This window comes from Caloenas nicobarica, chromosome 1 (assembly GCF_036013445.1).
Source record: "Caloenas nicobarica isolate bCalNic1 chromosome 1, bCalNic1.hap1, whole genome shotgun sequence".
In the NCBI taxonomy this organism is placed as follows: domain Eukaryota; kingdom Metazoa; phylum Chordata; class Aves; order Columbiformes; family Columbidae; genus Caloenas; species Caloenas nicobarica.
This window is the reverse complement of record NC_088245.1, coordinates 69,467,282-69,490,393: the sequence shown is the minus strand read 5'-3', so window position 1 is coordinate 69,490,393 and position 23,112 is coordinate 69,467,282. Positions and strand designations below refer to the sequence as shown.

At 38.9% G+C, this 23,112-nt stretch overlaps 1 protein-coding gene across 4 annotated transcripts in view; it reads right to left on the bottom strand.

Moving 5' to 3' along the window:
- Positions 1–6,193: 6,193 nt before the first annotated feature.
- BICD1 (BICD cargo adaptor 1) overlaps positions 6,194–23,112 on the bottom strand; it is a 179,642-nt gene continuing 162,723 nt past the window's right edge. The window contains exons 9-11 of one of the 4 annotated variants that reach the window (XM_065642369.1): positions 22,290–22,298; positions 17,023–17,098; positions 11,482–11,645 (exon numbers count right to left, since the gene is read on the bottom strand). In XM_065642369.1, coding sequence (XP_065498441.1) covers positions 11,558–11,645; positions 17,023–17,098; positions 22,290–22,298 — 173 coding nt within the window. In that variant the 3' untranslated portion in view covers positions 11,482–11,557. Of the gene's footprint in view, positions 11,646–17,022; positions 17,099–22,289; positions 22,299–23,112 lie in introns of all 4 variants that reach the window. The other 3 variants (XM_065642338.1, XM_065642359.1, XM_065642348.1) reach the window with 3 other exon arrangements.

The window sequence follows — 23,112 nt, the reverse complement described above, 5'->3', positions numbered from 1 at the left end:
TTCTAATACAGATTTCTGTTCTCTCTTGCTTGACTGTGTAAGAGGGAACACTGCTGTGTTTTGTTTCCTCGTGTTGTCATTTTGGGCCCTATCAAAGATAGTTATGAGGACTACCCAGCAGCAGGTTTTGTCCACTGCCAGCCTCTGTAATAAAGAATCCTGTTTGTACCCCACACCGCCAGGATTTCTTTCTCTGCCACACAGAAGTCCATCAGATGAACACTAACATGTAGCTCTGCAAGAACCGCACTATGATAATCAAAGCAAGAAACATTCCTGCTAGTACTGCCTCGATGTTAATTTTGTCTTAACCCTTTTTTTTGCCTGTATAGAAGCATTTTGTCTATTGCAAGCTAATTCTTGGAATTTATTGAAATCATATTGAGATAAAGCTATCACACATGTCCCTTAGTTTTACTGAAGGATTGCCACTTAGAGGGAGTAATGGCTATTTAATAAGTTTTGTTAGATAATTCTTGCAGAATGGCATAATTTAAAAAAGACTGATTGCTTTTACAAGTCAGAATATTCTTCACTATCACCACCACGAGTTAATGAAATACATTTCCCACTATCCAATTAATGTCAAACATTCAGATACCATTAGCAACAGTGCTTTAGCTTTGATTTGGTTTAACTACAGGTGAAAGCAAACGGTCATGTTAGTAAAAAGGAGAAAGCAAGCTATGCTTGAGAAAACGTTCTATTCTTCTGTTTCTTTTTTCCTTTTGCAGTGAAAGCCAACAGCCACTATGAAAAAAAAAAGTTTAAAACCATGGTCTAAGCTCCCCAGTTGAGATATTTTAGTGAGGCAGGAGTGACATTTCCCGGGCAGGAGTGACAGCTCTTTTAGATGTACCCCACATCCAAAATCAATAGCCTCTCCAGCTTTTTTGCCAGATCAAATTAAATTCACTGTTGAAAAATCACCTAAATCAGGCAAAGCTGCTCCCGGCAAGGCCCACAAGTTCCTTGTGGTCTGACAGGAAAATACGTGCCCGCAAGATCCTGCGAGTGCTTTTCCCAGGGGCCGCTGGGGAGCCGGCAGTGGCTTGTGCTAATCCGCTGGTGGTGGCAGCAGCCAGCTCTGAGCCACCATCTCTCCTGGGTCCTGCAGTTTCTCCTTTTTCTGAGGGTCCTGTGCCTGGTGGGGTGATGGGAAAGTTGGTAGTGACTCCTGGGGAAAAGACGACAGCTCGTGTGGAAGGAGCTGGTGCTGCTGTGAGCTGATCCTCTGGAGTGCTCCCTACACACAAGCTCTGGGAAGGGCTGTGGGTGGGACCAGGGGCTCTGTCCACATGGAAATGTGCGCCCATGAAACAAGGTGCTCTTTGCTATGGCTTTGCATTTATTCCCAATGCCAAGGCTCAGCTCTGCTCTCTTTCGTCGGTGCTATGACATACGGGATCGGACTTTGTTTGAAGAGCTGTGTACTGCTAAGGTGCTGTATACATTAAATATTAACCACTGTCTGTCTATGAATGCTAACCTAAACAGTAAAGCAAAATGTTTTGGTTCTCTCCTTAACAAATCAACACCGAGAGAGCAATTGGCTGATAAAACACATTGTGGAAAGAAAGGCGTAATTATTACTTCCAGATCTGGAAGAGAATATACTGGTATATTGCAATACTCCCTTAACTATGTTTCTTTTCCTTATTGTAAAAACCAAGCTGTCAGGTGCGTAAGATTGCTTCTAGTGGGGCATATGGTACATGCACAGCAGTTCCAGCATGCTTCTCAATAATTTATAGTGACTTAAACCAGAGAGACTTCAAAGCTGTTGCTGCATTTGCAGACTCCTCTAAGTTAGCTTCAGCCACCCTTGTTTTCCTTCATTCTGTTCCACATGCCACAGACTCCCTTGGATCTTTTGGGGCTGAAATGGGATTATTTGGAACAAAGGCTGTGAACAGGATATAAATGCGGCTCCTGTTCCACTTAAACTTGCTCTTGTATCCCAAATCTCAAAAATAGCATTCCATTCATATTTATAATTTTTTAAATGTATTTTTACCTCCAGAGTTCTCGCATTGTCTAATTTTGGAACTCAGTACTTCAAGTGAGCCTTACAGTGTGCATCCGAGGCTTTACGCACTGCAAATGGCTGTAACTTTACCATGCTGAAATGTGCCATGCTTTTATATTCAAGCATAAATAGCACTAAGTGTAACTGCATAGATGAGGGCCTGAAACTCCAGAATCTTAATTGGAGCTCTGTCATGGTTTTATATTCATGATTTTGAACACAGTCTTTAATGACATGCAGCCACTTTAAAAGAAATCCATGTTCTCCACCAGAAAAAGAACATCTATATTTTACTGAGCTAACATTGTTGGAGGAAGAAGAGTTTTCCCATGTTTAGGCAATGTTTTCTTCTTGGGCCTAGTGAATCAAATAGCCTTTTTGGTTTACAGGCCTGGCGGACAGTCAGAAGGAGGGCATAGGGCTAAGAAAATTAAAAGCAGAACGTGTATGTTAAACCTCAGCTATTTATAGTGAGGATCTATTAATATCAAGCGCTGCAGAAAAAGGGAACAAGCTGTGAACCAACTCAGGCACTTGAGCAGTGCAGGTTCTGGGGTGGAGTGTGTACCACATGGACTAAACAACTCACCCTCCTGAGAGCACCTGGCTACTGCAGCTGAAACCACTTGGGTATTCCAGTGTGTGCAGAGTGGAGGTACGTGGAGATGTAAAGGGTTACCTGTAAAGAAACTTGGCTCACTTTGTTGAGTGTTGATGTTTTCCCATCACACAGTCTCAATTTGTCTGTCTGTAGGTAGAGAGATAACAGTACCCATTTTGCAAAGATGTTTTGGGAACGAATTAATATGCATAGTGTGCTCTGAAGATAAAAAGAGCTACTTTGCATTTGGCTTAGATAACAAAAACCTTTGAAAGCAGTAGTGGCTTCACAGAGGCATTTTAAGTAATGTAGGACTTTGAGATTGCTGGCATTTGAATGCAGTGCATTTATGTAAGTTCTAATTTTACATTTTGCATGGCTGAAGCTGAGTCAGAAGCTGGTCATGAAATCACTCACCAGTCACATCTTCAAATTGCATGAGATATTCCATGTTATGCCCACAGTCCTGTCATCTGCTCCACACAGGTGAATGTCCAGTCCAGATGGAGCCCACTAAAGTCAGTGGAGTTTTGCTGCAACCCGGGGATCTCTTAAAATCAAATTTCAAAGCAACAAATTGAATGGCAGGTCCATTCATTCAGGTCAAAGCAAGTTTCCCAACTGTTTTTCTCCTGTGGTCACAGGCATTTCCCATCTCTGTGAGGAGGAACAAAATATTGGGCCTACATCTTCTGCATTCAGAATTTGATCTTCAAGGGAGCTCTGTACTCATGTAGCTTTCCATATTATATTCCTAATCTGTGTAAATAGCCTCAGTTTTAACACCTTAACCAATATGACAGCATTGAATAGCAAACATCGATTTCCTTGAGAGAGGTCATAAACACTTAAAAAGATGACAGCTCTCTCCACGTAGGGCATCCTATGAACTAATTTCAATGGACATAACTGTCTCATTATTTATTTCTAAAGTTTCCTGATGACTCCGTTCAAGGAGATGAAAGGGCATCTTTCCCCTCATATGGAGCTTTCCCACAAATAACATTTTCTCAGTCGTGTATTATAAAAATAATTTATTTTTTTTTTCTGTAAAACCAGCCACCAAACCTTATTCCTGAAGTTAGATACCTCCAATATGATATAAGAGAATTTATAAATAATAATGAGTGAAATGTGTGTTTTCTAATATACTGCTCTAGTCAAGAAGGAATCATTCTTGCAAAGGTCAATATTTTTTACTGGGTTATTAAGCTTCTGCTGAGTTGTCAACTATAGTATAAGCCTCATTTTTGTGCAAAGTTAGGACTTTTTTCTTTCATTCAGGCAATCACTCAAACTTTCCACTGAGAGGAAAGTAGTTGTGCCTGTGCCTTTAGCATACACGAATAGATGAGAGCTGGCTTTATTCCAAATGTTTTTACGAGGGTTCACATTATTATTATTATCTATTTTAGCTCCATTTTCTCCCCGTATTTTGTTCTCTATATAAAATCTTCTATGTTTGTCATTCACAGGCTGCTAGTAGATGTGGATGTCAGGCCCTGTGATACGGCTCTCTTCGTAATTAGTACCTCTATTCTCTCTGTTTCAACATTGTTCAAATTTATTTAGTAATTTTTTGTGCTCAACCTGAGTTGCCAGTGGCCTGTCAGTGCTTTATGGTGTTAAGAGAGTCAAACTATGGCTCCTGCTGCCTTTAAGTATAGCTGGGAGCATTTGGTGTTTCTCTAAGTGTAACTACAGGATTTATCAAGGGAGGTATCCAGAAACAAAGACTTGCAGTGGCAGTCACTGTAAACTTTAGTTGGGGATCTTTTCCATTATCATCTGGTATACCTTTATAGGCAAACCAATAGTTCATTTGTCAGAAATTACCTCCTGCTCTCCTGCTCCAGAACAAGGGGTAATGGTGCTTCTCAAAGCAGATACTAGGCAGACATTTTCTTTGGAAACAAAAAATATCTTTTTATTATTATTATTTTTTTAACCCCGACTATTTCAGGGATCTTACTCATATCATTGCCTCTCAGGGAGCTGCACAGGACCTGCTGAAGGGATGATACATAGGAAGGGGAAGGGGAAGGAGCAATATGGTTTAGAAGTTTCTCTAACCAACTTTGCCATGAGAACGTTCATGTAAGGGGCAACTCTCTGTGCAGCTGCTTTCAAAGCAAATACTCTGAGGAAGAAAAGTCTGCTTCCGCCCCTTTTTTTTTTAATTCTCAAAAATTATTTTAGTTTAAAATTGAAGGGGAGGAACACCCAGGGTAAAAAAAAAATATCTTGAGCAGTCACACTTCTGCAAAAATGATCCTGCAACGCCACTGCCAAAGGCACTTCTGCAATGAACACCGATAAGGTGGGAGAGCTTCCCCTGCTAGGTGGACAAAGGACGAAAAGAGAGAAGAGGCAAGAACTTAGATAAGTGACAGTTCTCGATCTGCATTTCTGTCACCATGCACGAATCCTGTTACAAGCCAAAGCACCTCACCAGCCAGCCAAGAACAAAACCAGCCCTCCAATAGTTCCCACTGAGTCAAACACGACAGCAGGTGTGGAGGCACAGTCCTTCCTCCAGGCTCTTCCCTTTTCCTGGCCCATTTCTAAAAGCTGGACATTTGCTATCCCCCAGGGATCCTGCCAGCCGTGAGGGGCCACGTTCCCGGACCACCGCGGGACTGGCTGCCGAGGGAGGATTTTGACCCCCTCGCTGTCAGAGCAAGGCTCTTGCACAAGGGATGAAAGATGTTTCTTACTTTAAAAAGCCGGTACGGTGCGCTGTACTGTGCACGGCACTCCCAAGCCAATCTTATGCCAACTTCAGCTCTTCCTTTGCTTCCACATCCCCTGAGGGTGGAGATTCGCATCTCACAAAGCATTATTGTACTGAGACTTTGTGCAGATGTTGCAGCATTTCAGAGATTACTCAAATCTGTTGGGAACAGTATATGGGGAATCAGTCTATTTTAGTGCCTGCCTCAATCTCAGAAAACAGAGGAAGCATCTTTGCTTTAATTCTGATTCCCTTTTCCTTTAATGTTGATTTATTTCTCTTCTCAATTTCCTGTCCTTTAATTCTGATAACTTTTCAACTTCCAGTTACGGATTTTTAAGAACTAAATAAAGGCGAAAGTATAAGCCAAGCCAACGCACTGCAAACTGACATAAATAGAAGTAGACAAGACCGCATTGAATTAAATGAACAAAAATGGCCAGTTTATTCACTGGAACAGTTATGTATTACACTGTAATTTTAATTGGAACATAAAGATGTAAGAATCAGTATATTGGCTTCTTTTAATTATTTTCTTCAGCACTAGAGTGTTTTTCCCAACCATTTGACTGCATGATCATATTAGACATGTACAAGCACAGACTTTATGAATCCCTCACGAGGCATTAATCTAGGATTGTCTACAAGGACAAGGAAGAGTTAACATGGGAATTACTTCAATTTTAAAAACAAATGATGCATTTTTGGAAACAAGAATTATTTAACTTCTTTGCTTTTAGCATAAAGTAGCAACAAGAAGAGTTTCCAATATTCAGTCTTTAGCAAATGAACATATATACTTTTATATTCTTCACCATCTAGAAACACTCCGTCATTTAACCCCAAGAAGGCAGGACAACATAATGTCAATTCAACATAGGAGTAGCTGAGTTATTACAGCAGTACACATACAGTATACAAATTTGTGTTTGTCACAAACTCCACCAATGTTAAAACTCTTTTGAAAGGAACACAGCAATCTGTATGGTTCGTCAGATACAGAACATCATGCAAATGGAAACATTCAATAGATTACAAAAGTCACAAAACATCAGTTTTCTTTTTTTTTTTTAATTGTTTACAAAGGATTGAGTTAATTAACCCTTTAACAGTCAAACCGCAGGGCTGAAAATCAATAGGGCAATAAGTAATAAAATGGACTTAAGTTATCCACTGGCATAGCACACATAGCCATATCTGTGAATGGAAAAAGAAAAACTAGATTACTGTTATTTCTTCTTCGTAGCTGATAACAACTCAGCTAGCAAGCCAGACTACTTGAGACTTTTATCAATTGCTTGCATTTACTGATTTCCAAAATGTTATTGAAATCCAATAACCATATAATCAATAAAAACTTTTAAGCTCAGTTTACTAATGCTGAGAAAAAAACATACACTCTTCTCCGCTCTTTCTTTTATGGCAAATCATGATAATCAAAACAAATAGAGAGCTTTGTAGAAAGACATTTTTGAAATACAAGGCCCTATTGCCCAGAGTCTGCCCGCACATTAGCTCCAGTCATGGAATATAAGATTTTTCCTTTACCTTTTCCAGTTTGTCACTTGGTTGCGATCAGATTTCATGAAGGGGATTTTCAAGAGCTCCACAGGAAACATTAAAATGCAATAAGGATTTAAGCTGTGCACCTCAGAATGAAAGAGATAGACTCTCTGTGATAGTCCTCTTGCCTTTTTAGCAAGAGGAATATGCAGATTGCACAAGAAATAAGAATTTTCTAGCTTAATTATGGATATGGAAAAGCTACTTGATGTTAAGAATCTCATGCACTCATTTTAAATTGCATATTTAGATGCATTTGTGCCTGAAGGTGGAAGACAATTACTTTTTTGTTTCTTTTGCACAGGATGCTTAATTGTACTGAAATAAAACCCCTAGTAGCTAAAAAAGTCTGAATATTGTATATCCTTTTCAGACTCACTACACACACAGCAAAGGAAAACTGAAGAAAAGTGATGACTGGAATTTTTGAAGAGGTAACTGTAGCAATTATCGTATTTCAAAGGTAAAACTTCCGTGCCTGTCATTCTCAAACAAAGATTTCTGAAGTACAAAAGAAAAAAATTTATTGTAACCTCAGCGGATATGCATCTTCTGCCAAAGAAAGGAACAGACTTCAAAAGGGCTGATAAAATCTATACCTTATGATGATGATGATCAATCGAGGTATAGTGGAATTGGTAGCACAACTACAGACTTGGGCATTGCACACTGAATGATAAGGTTGGTATCAAAACAAGGGCCTGGACTCACAGGTGTTGCTCCCAGTGTGATGAGGACTGGGTCATATTTTGCTAACGGTTTACTTAAATATTTGCAACATAATTATAATGAGCAGCCTTCATAGGTGAGGTCATATTTCATAAGTGAGGTTATATTTCATAACAGAATCTCCTTTCTATTCACACTTAATATGGCAAATGGCTTAAACAAGTTCACAATATTTTAAAATAAAAATAAACTGAAAGTCATCTTGGCATTAAAAATTGCAGCATTACCTTAATTACAGTTTCCTTCTATGAACCCTACTGTATAGCCATGGTTACATTAACTTAGTGAAAAATGTGGATGGAGAAAGCACAGAGATGCCAACCTGTCAATCAGATCAATAGAAAGAATATCAATATTGCCTCCATCTAAGAGGTGAAAACTTCTATACGATTAGCATGAAAAATGGTAATATTTCCTCTTTCTGTAAAACCTCAATTTGTCTTCTGACTGATAGAAAATATATTTTCGATACTATTACATTTTACAATTTCTTCTTCTTTTTCTCTCCTTATATTTCATTTTTATGTTTGCTTTTCTTTTTTTTTTTTTTTCCCATGCATTTCCAATAAACTGAATTTCCAGAAGTGGATCATTTTCACTGAACAAGGAATATTTTTTCAATACATCAGAAAATAAAACCCAAACCAAAATGCCCCAGGACTGAATAGGCTATTCTAAATCCAAAGAAATGTCAAGGCCATCATAGAGAAAAAAAAGCCACATTTCAGATACAAAAGTCAAAGCAGGATTTGAATTGCTGCTTTAGTGGGCAGGACACATTTCAGCATTTCTGAGTATACTCAACCATTACAAACACATGTATCATTTTTTCTTAATCTTTAAAAATCAGAATAGATATCAACACATCATAAATTAATTATAAATGGGCAAAATATAATATTTTGCAACCCTTAGAAAACAAGCTTTTTTTTCCGGTCTGCATTTAAACATTTCCTACAAAAACTCTCACGCAGTTATATGTTATCGATCACAATATAACAAAGAAGAGTTTATCATCTCGAGTTCAAGATACATATTTTATTTTGTACTGGTTAACTGACAAAAGTTGCCCCAGGGACCTACACAGTTTTATAACTTACAATGCGATAACTACAGCCATTTGTACATCTAAGTTGTTTTTTTTCTAGTTCTCTTATATTTCCACCACTCAAGTTTTATTACATATAAAAAATGTAAATTAAAAACTTAGAAATGAAGAATTTAAAGCTTAAGAGAATAAAAAAATTTAATAAACCCACTTATTTCTATAAAACAGGTTCACAATTTCCATACCATTGGATGCTGTTCCGTAACTGTGGATCCACATGGACACACCAGTACAATGTTTCAATTTCCCACAGTTGCTCTGCAAATCACAACTGGAAACAAATATGTTTCTAAACAACTGTTCTGATATAGCATTTTTTCCAATAAATTCGTATCTATATAGAAAGGAAATGTATTTCACTGATTTTTTTGTTTTTTAACTTAAATTCAGGGAAAATCTGTTTGATTTGGATATGAAAATAGGAAAAACTATTCCAAGTGTAGCTTGCAGTAATTGTATTCAAAGTGCAATGAAAATTCTTTTTCTTTTTAACAATATACAGTAGCTGTCTTTGTTGGACACAGACGTGGCCACTGTGCAATATTCATACACCAGTTTGACAAAGTCAGGAATTCTGAGATGCTTTTTGAAGGCAGCATTTGCCTCAGACAAAATGTTTTGGTTTGGTTTGTTTGTTTGTTTTTCAAATAAAAAAGTCAAAATAGCAGCTAATCTTGGTGTCAGATAGTATGATAGAGCTGAGCAAGTTTTTACTTGGCTTTTCTATGAGAAGACAACACATAGGTTAAGTATGATACTGAATAGTAATGTAAATGTTTACAAGAAGCATGCAAACTGCATGAAAACCAAACTCGAAACACTGCTGAGTGTTGTCTGTTTGATCTGATCAGAATTAGATGTCAGTTTGTTCCTATTTTTTTCCACCTCTGACTCTGAATATTTTGTTACAATAGCTCAGCTGCTTTGCCAAGGCTACACGACATACACGGTTGATGACATAGAGTATTTCTATTTACAGCACCTTCGTTACTGGTACTACGGTAAGAATGATTTGTTAGGCACACTGAGTGGTCACCGATTCTTTCCTCTGCTGATGTTTTGTGTATCCTAATATTTGGTAAGCACTGTTACTAACAGCAGACTGACTTCGTTTTCTCAGATTCAGGCAGAATATGAAAGAATTATTCCAACCACACCTTCAGCAGCAAATTTTTTCCCCTGGCTGCTCTGTACCTTAGGCTGTACTGTGTTTCCCAGTTGTAGGTCACACGTATGCTGCAGAGAAGGAATAAAGGCATGGAAATATCTAAGCCTTTCTTCTGTAACTAAATTAAGGCCACCTGACAAAGCAAGGAGTCTGCTAATTACCAACAAGTAGGCAGGCAGTACTGCAGCCTTGTTTTCTAGCTGGTGACCAGATGGGAAGCCCAGAGATGCTGAGCCGTGACCCCCTACTTAGCCACTTGCCTTGCTGTCAGGTACTGTGCAAAGTAAATTCTGCTATCCTTGATTTTGTTCTGAAATCCTCTACCTTAAGAAAAAAAAAAACCCCAGACCTACTCAGCTTTTACAGGAAAGAATCTTTAACTAGGAACACTGTGCACTGTTGCGATAGAGTCTGCGTAGCATAGATCACCTGAGTATTTGTCATAAACTGACATGAGCTAAGGTTCTGTGTCTGTTGATATTTGGCAAGGAAAAAAATGCACTACAGTAAAGTCCTGCTAGATTTGATCCACACCATTAACCCTACCTGCATGAGTTCTGTCACCACAGAATACTTCATACAAAATGCTTACAACTTCATTCGTACTAGCCTTTCATGGTAAGGCCGCGAACCAGTATCCTGAATATGGGAGTGGGAGGAAAGAATGTTTTTAATTAGCACACAACATTTTACTTGTTTTAGATTTTTCTTTCTCAGATACTAAATAGAAAGTAACCCCAAAAAACAGCACCAATTCATCTACTTGTCTGAAATGCAAAAATGTAATTATGATGCAAGCAAACAAATGAAAACAAATCAATACATCATCCTTTCATCTCCTTCTTAGGCTTAATAATTATCTTTCAGTGAAGAGCTAGAACAAAACCAGAAGCTAGTGTAATAGGAATTAAAAAAAAAATAAGTGCATAAACAATATCAGTGCAGCAGCAAAATATACAGTCATTGTTAACATTCCAATTCAACCCATTTCCAACATTTTTGTGCAATAAAAATTGGCCATATGCTGGCCAATGCAACAAGCCTCTTTTAATATTAACACAGTGATTCTTCACTTAAGCTATTTCTGCTTTTTTAAATTTTTTAAATAAAATCAATTAAATACAACTCCCACAAAAAAAAAGAGAGACTATTTCATAAACACAAAATTCTGGTGCAAATAAAGTAAGTAATAAATATCACACCCTTAATGACAGAAGGAAATTTGAACTGGCTCCTATGGCTGAACTTAGAGGTTTGTGAGGGTAGGATTTTTGTAACATTTTTTTTTTCTAATATTGGCTTAAGTCTCTCATTATTTCAGAGGTAAAGCCAAGCAGCTGGAAGGAGCATTTTTGTCAAGATGTTAAATTTCATTACACTTTAGTTGTGATAGCAAAGTTTGAATACAATCAGAGGAATCATAAAAAGTCTTCTTGATAGGTTGGGCTCTGTGCTTTGTATTCTTCTTCTCAGCCTTCCCTCAGTCGCCAGAGCAGGGGATATGAATCCAGACTTGTCGATGCAGCAACAAGGCAGGATTGTCCACCTGCTTGCTGGGAACAACCCCAACCTTTGTTGCGTGAACTCCACTCTGTTTGCATTTTCTCTTACGTTGCATGTGAAGATTAGGGGTAAGGAGGAGGCTTAGAGAGACAGTTGAGAGGGGCACACTGAGAGCTGGAATGTGGCTGCTCTTCTGGAAGAGCATTAGGACTGAAAATTAAAGAGACAAGAGAGAAAGCACTTAAAATACATGGCAAGCTATTTAGATGCATGTAAAGAGTACAGGGCTGGAAACAAGGTTTAAAAGGGGATGAAACCTCATCTCTAAATCTGTATCTTCAGATAATATACATAAAGAAAATCCTCAGTATGCAAGCATTCAGTGACACCTGGATGCATACATTAAGTGCCACAGATATTCTGTTTGCCCGTTCACGCACATGATTGATGTTTGCATGCTCTGATGAAAAATGCTGCATGGAGAAGTGAATGCTTGTGCCAAACGTGGGAGCAAACTTCAAGGACAAAATACAGGTGCCAACTTTGCCATTTTTACAGGTGCCAATCTGTGAGCATAAAAATTTTTCTATTTGCAACTGATTGTTTGAAATGAAGGACAGTGCCAATCTGGAAATCAGGTTTCATCACTTCATGAAAACATGATCTCTTACTGAACAGGACCTATTTACTAAGACATCCATACAAATACAGTGTAACCTTCCTCATCAGGCAACATAAGCATTACGTTTTCTGTAATCAACACTTCCAAAGGGTGGGAGGTATTTGTGGGTTGTTGTTTGTTGTGGTTTTTGTTTGTTTGTTTTTAATGTGCTCTTTGAGTCCTTTTCATTTCTGTCATATACTTTTGTCATTTGACTCTTTTTCTTGTACACTATGTGTGGTAATACATTCACCCCTTAAGCCTGTAAATGTGCATTTATAGTGTACACTATGTGTGGTAATACATTCACCCCTTAAGCCTGTAAATGTGCATTTATAGTGTACACTGTCATATAATGCAGAGAGGTCTGAACTACCTTTCAGCAAACCAGGTGGGGCTGGAGTAGCAGCCTAGCAGTGGCAGCAGAAAGAGAAGGGGCAGCTGATACAAACACACCCCACTTCTTGGTGCAGAGTTCCAAGATGCTCCTGCCGAAAAGCTTCAGATGCTCAGGTTTGCTCATTTAAAGGCAGCTCAGCACCCTACACCAGGGGTGTCAAACTCATTTTCATCGGGGGCCACATCAGCCTCGCGGTTGCCTTCAGAGGGCCGAATATATGTATACAGTCCTAAAATTACATTCGGCCCTTTGAGAGGCAACCGCGAGGCTGATGTGGCCCCCGGTGAAAATGAGTTTGACACCCTGACATACACTACACTGCAGCAGGCAATGCAGGCACAGGTTTAGTGACTCCCATATGATTCTTGAGCCTTGGCTTGTCCTGTTTTAAAAAGGTGAACTTCAGCTCATCTTGCCAATGTCAAGCTAAGTGACAGCGATTAAACTGTCAAGGAAAGCAGGTGGCAAAACAAGACACCAAAATATAATGCAAGTAAATGCAATTTATAAAAAAAAACCAAAACAAAACAAAAAAAACAACCAAACGAAAAAACCCACCAAAAAAAACCCCAAACCAAAAAGAACCACAAACAAACAAGAACCAACCCCCCCCCAAAAAACCAAAAACCCACAAACAAAAAAACCCACCACCAAACCAAAAATACCACCACCAAAACAGTTCTTTAATGTGTCTCTAAAGAGTTTTTTTTCCTAATCCTTCAAATGTCCTGCAGTCTTGAAGTTTTTCCAAGCTCATCAGTATGATTTATGATGAAGCACAATCATTTATGTGCCTGTCTTCAAGAAAATTTGCCTTTTGCATTTTCCTTCTTTAGAAAATGTGTTGTTATATATTATCTCTGCAGCACAGACTATTGGAGTGTTGGCTGAAGGAATGCAATTAGTCTATTGCTGGAAATGAATCAATTTGAAATGCCAGAGGTATTTGAATATCTGTCACTGGAAATGCCAGCAGTACTGAAAATGTCTGTAGTTCCACATATAGCATTTACTTAGGGAAACAAATAAATGACATTGTGTTTGCTTGAAGACAGAAACAAGTGTGTACCACCACCATTAAGAACGTAGATGGCAATGTCCACATTTTCCAATCAGAGACGCCTAGGAGACTATGACCATAAACCCACAGGTATTACAGTTCAGCAGGAGCTACAGTCCTTGCACCTCTGGGCTTATTGGAAGATCATAGACTTGCATGTCTTAAGTTAGATTCTATTTCACATTAATGCTCCTGAAGATGAGTCTCCTGATTGCAAAATGGCTGGTGAGAGTGGGTTACAGAAGCTCAGGACCTCACAAGCTTTGTCTTGTGCTCAGCTGTCCGAGTAGGTCAGTCCCAGAGTGTTTACTGTTATGGACTATGACTACTCTACTTACATATAGTCCACCTCTAAGCATCTAGGCATAAATATCAAATCTAAAATATTTTATTGAAGCTTAGTAGCTGGACTTGTTCAATCAAGCACTCTGAGAAGACACCAAAACTGTCTTCTCTAAGTAATTCTTTCCATGGCTGTAACTATCTTTTTCTTCTGCCATATTCTGCCACATGCAGATACAGCATCTAAAGAGGGATCTGAGTGAGTTCTTTGCCTGCTCCACTCAAAAGAGTCTGTGTCATGAGTGACTGCATATGGACCCAAATGGTCTGCATTTACTCTCAAACTTATCCACTCATAAAGAGTCAGCTCCTGGCTTCGGCACCTCCTAAGTTTTCAAGATAGGCTTAGGAGAAGCACTAGTCTTAAGTCCTTCAGAGAAATAAAAGTGAATTAGAACTTTAACATCACACTTGGGTAAGACAAACAAAGAGGTGTTCATGTTACCCTATGAAGGCTGCCTTACTCTCCTCCCTTGCTGCCCCATTTCTTTTTTCAAAGAACTTCTGCAATTGCCAGAAAGGAACAGAAACTCAACAGACATTTTCCTTGTTCATTAGCAGAGATATGTTTGTCTTTTGGGGCTTCCTTCCCAGCTTTAAAAATAAGCAACGCAAGATGTTTGTGCTCCGAGGGAGAGGACTGGTGAGGAAATGGCCACAGTGAAGACTAGTTATATACAGCAATAGCCTGAAAGAGGACCTCTTTGAGACACAGAATATTCTCCTCTACACAAATATGCAAAACCATAATAATGCTTTGGCATGACCTTCAGTACAAAGTCAGCCCTGACTGCAAATACTGTAACACAAACTATCCCAGACTATGCTCAGATTAGGAAGCACTGTGCTTAGAATTACATTCGTCTTCTCTTCAGGGTAATTCTGCATTGCTTTTCACTTTGAAATATAAGCACTTTTCTATGCACAGAAGAAATATAAAACTTTGTCTCACCATTCCCCTTTTGACCAATAATAAGTATTAGGAAGAGAAAAAAATTACAAGGTTATCAGACACCTTTGTGGCAACATATATATACCCATCACTTGCAGTTCCAGTAGATTTGGAGCTTATCCTAAAACTCTACTGCTATACCATCCTCTCTTCAGAAACACAATACATCCAGTCCATTAATGCACATTACTGTAGCAGTATGTAAACAAAAATTACATGAGAATCACCAAGTGACACATAGCAGACGGTGCACCTTGCGCGCCAGTTTAGGTGATCATGGCAGCAGGTCCTGGGGCTGAGCTATTGGGCGCACTGACAGTCGCGAGCAATAGAGGATGGCAGGTGAGATTAATAACATAAAGCAATAAAGAGACATGGAAGCACCTAAAGCTGTTGACTATTAATTGAGAATAAAGAAGAACATTGTTACGTTCCCCCCACAGGATATGTGCAGCTTTGAAAACATTTGGGTTTAGTAGACATTTTTGTAAATTCTCGTTAAAGGCTGGTATCATCTGAGGATCTATTCATTCAGTTGATGAATGAAGCCTGTGTCATTTTTTGTGTTAGTATTATTGTCTGGTTTTAAGCAGCTCTATTTTTTTCCTGCAGCACTCAAAATGCTAATCATGTATTTCTAAAATCAATTAGAAAATAGCATGCAAAGCCCTTTGGTGTTATTAAGTACTCTGTTCTCTGTCTTAAAGATGCCATTCTCATGCAATATTGTCTGGCATTGATTGTAACTGTAACAAATCAGCAACAGAAAATACAAACAGAACATTGATGTTTTCAGAATGCAACCATTTTGCATTTAGTAAAATTTTACCTTATTTTAAATTTATTTCCTAGTTTACAGAAGACAAAAGCATTATTTCTTATTAAAATTAATTTCATTTGAAGTATTGGAGGGGTTTGTTTGTTTGCGGGGGTTTTGTGGTTTGGTTGGTTTTGGGTTTTTTTGTTAATAAATAATTTGTGTCTAGAGTTTGGCCTCTGATGATGAAAATGAGGTTTTCACTGCATTCAACAGAAACCTGAATATGATCCAAAACCAGACACACTCTTTTTAAGATACAGACTTAGGCAAAAAGACAGACAAATGTATAGCTAAATAAATTGATTAGACGTGTCCTGGAGTTTCATTTGGCTTGAATCTCTTCATTGCTTATCCAGTGATGTTCACTAAAATCTATGCACTGGAATCACAATTACTAGAAAATCCAGAGTGACACAAGTCCTACTTAAAATTCAGTATAGCTAATGGATGAGGGGAAAAAACCAAGGCTTTGGTTTTGTGATGGAAAATTACATATGGTTAAAGTAAGACTTGTTGGCATTAAACTTCCATGTAACCAAAGCACCTTATAATAGTCTCAAACTCCTGTAACATCTAAAATACAGCAGAAACCACTCGACAAGGACTTCAAGGATTTTAAATGGAACTAGTACCTCTTTTCAGTGTGCTGTAAAACTCCAAACTGCAAACCAGTAAATGGTACTTATCAGTTATAATGAGCTTTCATGAACTTCTCAGTAAAATTTTCATAATACCCGTATATAGTAAGAAGTTAGTAATACTTCCACTTTGTAGGCAATAAAACAGGCACAAATGAAGTGGTTGCTCCAAGGCCACTGAGACAGACACCTCCTGTGTGGCTCACAGAAATGTAGCACCACCTACAAGCAAGGACACCGGGAGTTCACTTTTAACAAAAAGATTAAGAATTGACTGCGGTGGGTCCAAGTTTCCAGGTCAGGGAGAGCTTTCTGAAAAGTGTCTGCTAAAAATCTCACAAATGCCTTTAAAATACCACCTCACTAAAAGAGGAGCCTATACCTATCCCTAAAATTGAAAGTCTCCCATTTACGTAAATTTATCTAGCAACAAAATAAAATTATTACTATTTTCGCATAAATGAGAAACTGTCCAAATGAGGACTGCAGGATCCAACTTCGCATTCTTTTCCATAGTTTTTTGTAGATACAAGTGCATGAATGCTGTGATTCATGCTTGTACTGTCACTGCAGAAATTATCGCTGTTCCTCAAGTTGTTATAAGTTTGCTGTTAGTGAAGAAGGGTAGTGAAGAGCTTTTGCATAAGGAAGAGGAGAGGAATTGCAGAGACACATGCAGCTGTGTACAAAAAGAAAAGAGTTAGTGAAGTTTACCTGACAGTCTGGCAATCTGGCCCCCTGGCTAGTTGTGAGCCGTGTGGCGGTACGGAGGCAGCAGGCTGCTGACAATCTACAAGAAACTGATAAATTAGACATATATACAGAGAGATTACAGAGCAAGGGGTTAGTAACAGTACTACACAGGCTATGCATCTAATGGAGAGATTTAGTGAGGAATGTGTCCTTGGTTCCTTATCCAACCGAAACACCTTTTTTTTTTTTCCTGACAGTAATAATGTTAGTTGCTGCCTTTTTTATTTTCATAAGAAACAGTCAAGACAGTTCTGTTTGTCTTTCCTTGGCATTGGCAAAATTTTGTTTAAACAGGCAACAATAATGGGCTGTATTCAGGGTCTGGGTTTAAACCTTGCACTCATCATTCTTCTGCTGGTGATGAGGTTGTTTTGCTTACATCTAATATAAAAAAAGTGTCAATAAAGCTACTCAAAATTTCTCCAGAGAACTTATATCCAGATAACACCACTTATAGATGGCATTTCATTACAGTTTTTGAGAAAAAGCTTGCAAGAAAGTCTGCACAACTTGTAAATAGTGCCTGTGAGATTATTTTTTGTAGGAAAAAGAGAGAAATTGATAAGGTTGGTTTTTGCTGTTTTGCCTAGATAATTTTATCGATTCTCTGCCAAAGCAGTTTCCACATTAATCACCTGCAAAGCTGCATTCTAGTTCTCAATTTATTAAATAACAGAAAAGCCAAATAATCCTTTATTGCTACATTTTTACTGTGACATTTGGAATACGAAAACAGCTTCAAACTCAGTCATGCTTGTGGGACTTAAGAAAAGTAGTTTAACAAGACAACCCTGCTTTCTAGCTCACTAGTTTTTACCAGGATTTCCAGATCTCAAGAATTGCTAATTGTCTCTGCAGCGGTCTGGCCTTTCATTCCACAGCCTATGTGATTCAGATTGTCAGACACAAGAGTCATCAGGGTCCTTTCAAACATGAAAATCTATGGGCGGAATTGTGACCATCCAGAAAACTAATGGAGATAACTATCTCCAGCAGAATTTGCAGATCTATCCTCCTCTCTGACTGCTTAACCTGATTCTCAACCTGACTCTTCAGTGGAAAGGAGTTACTTTCCCTTGAACCTTCAAAACGAGACAACTAGACTTTGTGTACCTGGAAAGAATTTGATTTTGTTGCTTTGGTTTTTAATTGGTTGCGACTTAAACTCAACACCAGTAATCATTTCTCTTTACAACGTGGATGTTTTCCAAAGCCCACTTCTATTCTTTGTCTCAGTCAAGTGGAGGAATGTGTAAGTAATTTGCTGTCAAGGGTCCTGAGATGACATCAAGTACAATGCAGAGCAACACGCCTTCCTAGCAACACTGAGCATCATATCCAGTATCATAACATTTCCATTTCATACAAGTCCAAAGTGCTTCTCTCTACTTCCTATGAAGATCTGTGCTGACCTCCAGTGGGTGAAAGCAAGTGTACCCAAAACACTAGTTTCTTGCTGCTTCAGCCACAAGGAAAGGGTTTTGGAGCTGTTTTCAAATGCACAGGTGTTTATATCAGAAAAAATAGATGCACAGTTAGTGCTGACACCATGGTGTCAGGAAGCAGAAATTGAATATGAAAGATCCTGTGTCATTCTCTCATTAGCCAGGACCGTCACTATAGTCCCCAGTATGTCTTTTAGCAGAGGAGTGCAAGAGTTTGTAGTGTGTTTGAATCATGAATGGAAGAGTCTGTCATTTCACTACAAAGCTGTTAAAAGGAAAGGGCCCTTGGGGGACAGTCAGATCAGGCTAACTGTAGATGGGAAATGGTTATTGAAAAAAAAAAAAAAAAGTCTTACTCTAAACAAACTAGTTTGCAGGAGTCCAAAGCAAAGTCATCCATGACAACAGCTTATAGAAGGTAGTCAGTGGGAAATGAAATACGGTACAGAATGCTGTGTGATGAAAAAGTGTGGAAGATTACATAAATACAGAAGAAATTGCTCTGACTGTCTTTTCCAGAACAACGCAAATCCCTGATTTATGATCCTATTCTAATATCTCGAACATCCTGCAAATATTTTATGATGCCTCTTCATTTGCTAGATTTGGCAGAATGCATTAATAGAGAGCCAGATTCTGCAAGCATTATGCAACCTGGAAAATAACTCTTCTATGTGACCAAACTCCCTCAACTTCACATAAAACAACAGTTTTACCTAGCATCAGCAATGCTTACACAATCTGGCTTACACTCACATCAATTCGACACCTGGTGATCCACACAACCTTAAATGGCTGAATCCTCCTCCTACATCCTCCAGGAGTGAAGTTTTTGAGGATTATGCTAGGAAAGAGCTAAGCAGAATGCATATGGCTTACATATACACATTCCAAATTCAAAGGACCTCATCTACATATGTCCAAGTAGCTGTGCCAGAGCTAACTTTATTCCTTATATATTCAGTCCTTTTAAGTATTTTGGAGTATTTATAACCCTATTCTTTAATGCCATAACAGTCATAAACACAATGTAACAAGAAGTCATTTTAGAGGTGAAAATTAGAAGCCAGCATTCAGTCCTTCCGTTCTAAAGAACTCCTGTCTGTATCAAATAAATGTTTCTTTTTGAAATATTCTGCTGAAGGTTACAAGTTTCAAAAATACCTTTACTGATTCTGTGGTCAATGCCACATATCTTAAAGACAAGGAAAGACAGATGTGCTCTCTTTTACTAAAAAATAAAAACAAATACAAAAAAATTTAAAAATTACATTGGAACAGGCCTGTTCCCAGTATTTTTCAAATCTCAGGGAGTGTCAGTCGAGCTACTGAATGAAGCTTTGCTATTTGTATAGAAGACACTTAAGAAACAGACACAGATAATACTTTCTGGTGCGTCTTCAGAGAACTCTACCAACAAAATTTTTAACGAAGTTATTAAATACAGACTATCTTATCTGTCCATCACCTCCAGTTGCCGTGAGGCATGGGATGGGCTGGTTGATCTCTTAAGAGCCCTTTTAAAATGCTATGAACCTATAACTAACAAATTAAGTTTGGTGACCATTTCAACCACAAAAGGCAAAGAGGAGCTATTGTACAGAAAAATTGACACATTGGTTTTCACTGAATTCAGCAGGACTTGAGTCTGTACAGAGTCCTGTGGCAGGAACAGGCAACGAACACCACTGTATCCGTTGGAGCTTTGAGGCTTGACTCAGGCTGCACATTAGGCCTGTTCTGGTTCTCCAGTTCTTAACATTTTAGCTATTTGCTGGCAAGGGTGGTGTTAAGGGCTCAGAGATTTCCTCTCTTACAGATTAGCCAGTGCTGATTTTCCTTTGGAATCCAATACCTAGTCCTAATGGGGCTAATAAGCTCCTGTTGTAAGAGTATTAAAAATACCAAGCTTGGAGAAGCTACATCTGCTCATATGAGGACTGACTGTGCTGCTATAAGTTGTCTGCCAAGAGCAAATCTCACAAACAAGAAAAGTTTTTCCTATACTTCCCCTCAGCTCGGTCACAAAAACGACGCATTTCCCTCATGTCACAAGGTGTGCTCTGCCCTCCAGTCTGCGAACTGGGTGACTCCAATCAACACAGGCCTGCTTAACTAGGCTATTAGTGTCCAAGAGATGGGCATCGCCTTCTGTTGACATCAGCAATGTCCCCAGTGAAAATCCTACATGCAAGCATTTTCAGTCCCACCTGCACAGGACCCAGCACACTGCAATGGAACATTTCAGCACATTTTGACACTCAGTATGTTACTAATCACTAGACAGTGCTGTCAGGGACCGCACCCAGAATCCCAAGATAAGCACTAGGGATGCTGTGAATAAGTAACTGATATATAACATACTGTTAACTACGTCTAGTTCAGTTAATCACTGAAGAGGTTTTTTTTCTCTTTTATCTGAAAGGGCGAAATTGAGGGTCAAACAACAAACCAATCAAACTTTTTTACAGGTACTCTTGCACATTTGGTATTTCTGATATGAAAAACATGGGGGGAAAGCTGTTCTTGGTAAATGAAGAGCTCTCAAGAAGTGCTTATGACAAAACATGAGATTGATGCTTTTCCATTCTTTTAAAACAATCTCTCCTTAGCATCCCGTTGACCACTCCAAGCCAAAAGAAAGCCCTTCTTTCCTAGCTAAAAGTTTTTGAGCTATCTCACTTTGTGTCATGCTACCCAATGTCAATTGAACTTGCTCCATAAAGTTTGAGGAATTTGATAACATGTCTATGAAGGTGTTATTGACAATTTATTTGAAAAGAGAAGCTGTCTCCATTTGTATGGTAATGAATTGTTTTCTTCCCCGAGCTCTCAATTTAATGGGAAGGAATGAATGGTTAATAGCATGAGTCAAAAGTATTGGGCAAAGAACAAATCAGTAGTCTTCTGGTTGTGCAGAGGCAGAAACACATTGCATCACACAGCAAGTCCTACAAAGACAATAAATCAATCCTCTCTACTCAAAGGTGGGGACCAAGAAATATTTCCAAACCCAAAAGACCAATGTGAGATGTCAAGAAGAACCAGGCAGAGGGCACTAAAACATTCACCCACATTGCTGAGTTGAGATTTGTAGAGATGCTTTCAAACTGTAATCTGGCAGGATGACAAAAGTCCCAGAACTGTTTATGTGCAGGGCTGATGAGAACATGAGTTTGTACCATTATTTGACTAGCTGGTTTCACTTATAATTTATCTCTGTTTTTCTAATGGATGCCAAGAAAACTTTGACCTTCCTTAAGTGGTAATGGTTATCGCAAAGAGCAGCTGGTGAGAGAACAGCTGTGGCTTACCTTAGAAAAAGTGCACAAACAATAGTACAGGTCAAAGATTAGAAGAGTCTCTCCCTTCTCCTGCTTCCAGGGTTGGTTTGGGTCTGGAAATAACACCGTTACCTCTACCCTATGCACAGCCCCAGCTGGTCAGCCTGCCAGCCGCAAACTGGGTGCAGCTCTGTGTTTCTGCAGGCCAGCCCTGGAAGGAGAGGACTATGGCAGAACAACCACATGGCTTCAACAGGGAGCTTGGTTGGCCTTATTAACCTCAGCTCTCTCAGAGTGAGATTAACTTGGGTTTGTCCTGGCCTGGGAGACAAACAAGCAGTGCAGGGGGACTGAGCCACAGTACAGGGCCACTGTGCAGCTTAGGGGCAGCCAGCCTCATTCTGGCACAGCTGGCACACAGGCAGCTGAATAAACTCCACTAGGTGCAAGTTAGCTCCTGCACAGACATTTTCCAGTACCTAGACTCTCTAAGTTTTACCCCGTTCCCCTTAAACTGAATAACGAATGACTGATTTGAGATCAACACATTTATCAACCAAGTATCAGTTTTGGCTTCACAGAAATTTGATTTACTATGAAATTTTTGTGTCAAGTCATGCAAATACCCAGGTAACTCATGTCTTAAGCTTGCTATTCAGAGAAACCTTAGATTATTGTTGGAGATGTTTCAACAACAATGAATTATTCTGCTACTTATTTCTTAGCCTTCTCAAAAATTATTTGAAGAACAAAGGTTAAGAGACTTGAGCATGCTGCAGAACTCCCATTCATACACAGAGCTGAAGGCATCAGCAATATCTACGTATTGCAAAAACATGCAATAAGACAGCAGTAGGATGCATCTAAAATCTTCATCTCCAGTCATCTCCACGTGTCCACTCTTTCTTGCAAAGGTGGCCTGGGAATGTCCCACTATTTCTACACTCCCAAGCTTCTGACACAGGCCTCCTTCTGCTCCTCATCCTCTCAGATCTTTACCTTCAGGACAAGGTCAGACAGAGTAAACATAACAGAGAGACTTCTGCAAAATGCTTCTCAGGAGTAAGAGCAGGAGACTGAGGTTATTAGAACAGGTAGGGAATTTAATCACTATTTTCTCATAGCATTTAGCGAAATGCTATTTGTTCTGGCAATTCCCACAGACCGACTCATGGAGCATCCCTAACAACTTCATGCACTACCTGACACATAACATGGACAGACATGGTTTAGTAGGTCACCGATTCAGTGATTTTTGACAACATGTCACGTTTCTTGGCTGTGTTCTAGTGAGGTCTTTCATCTATACAACAGCTACACTA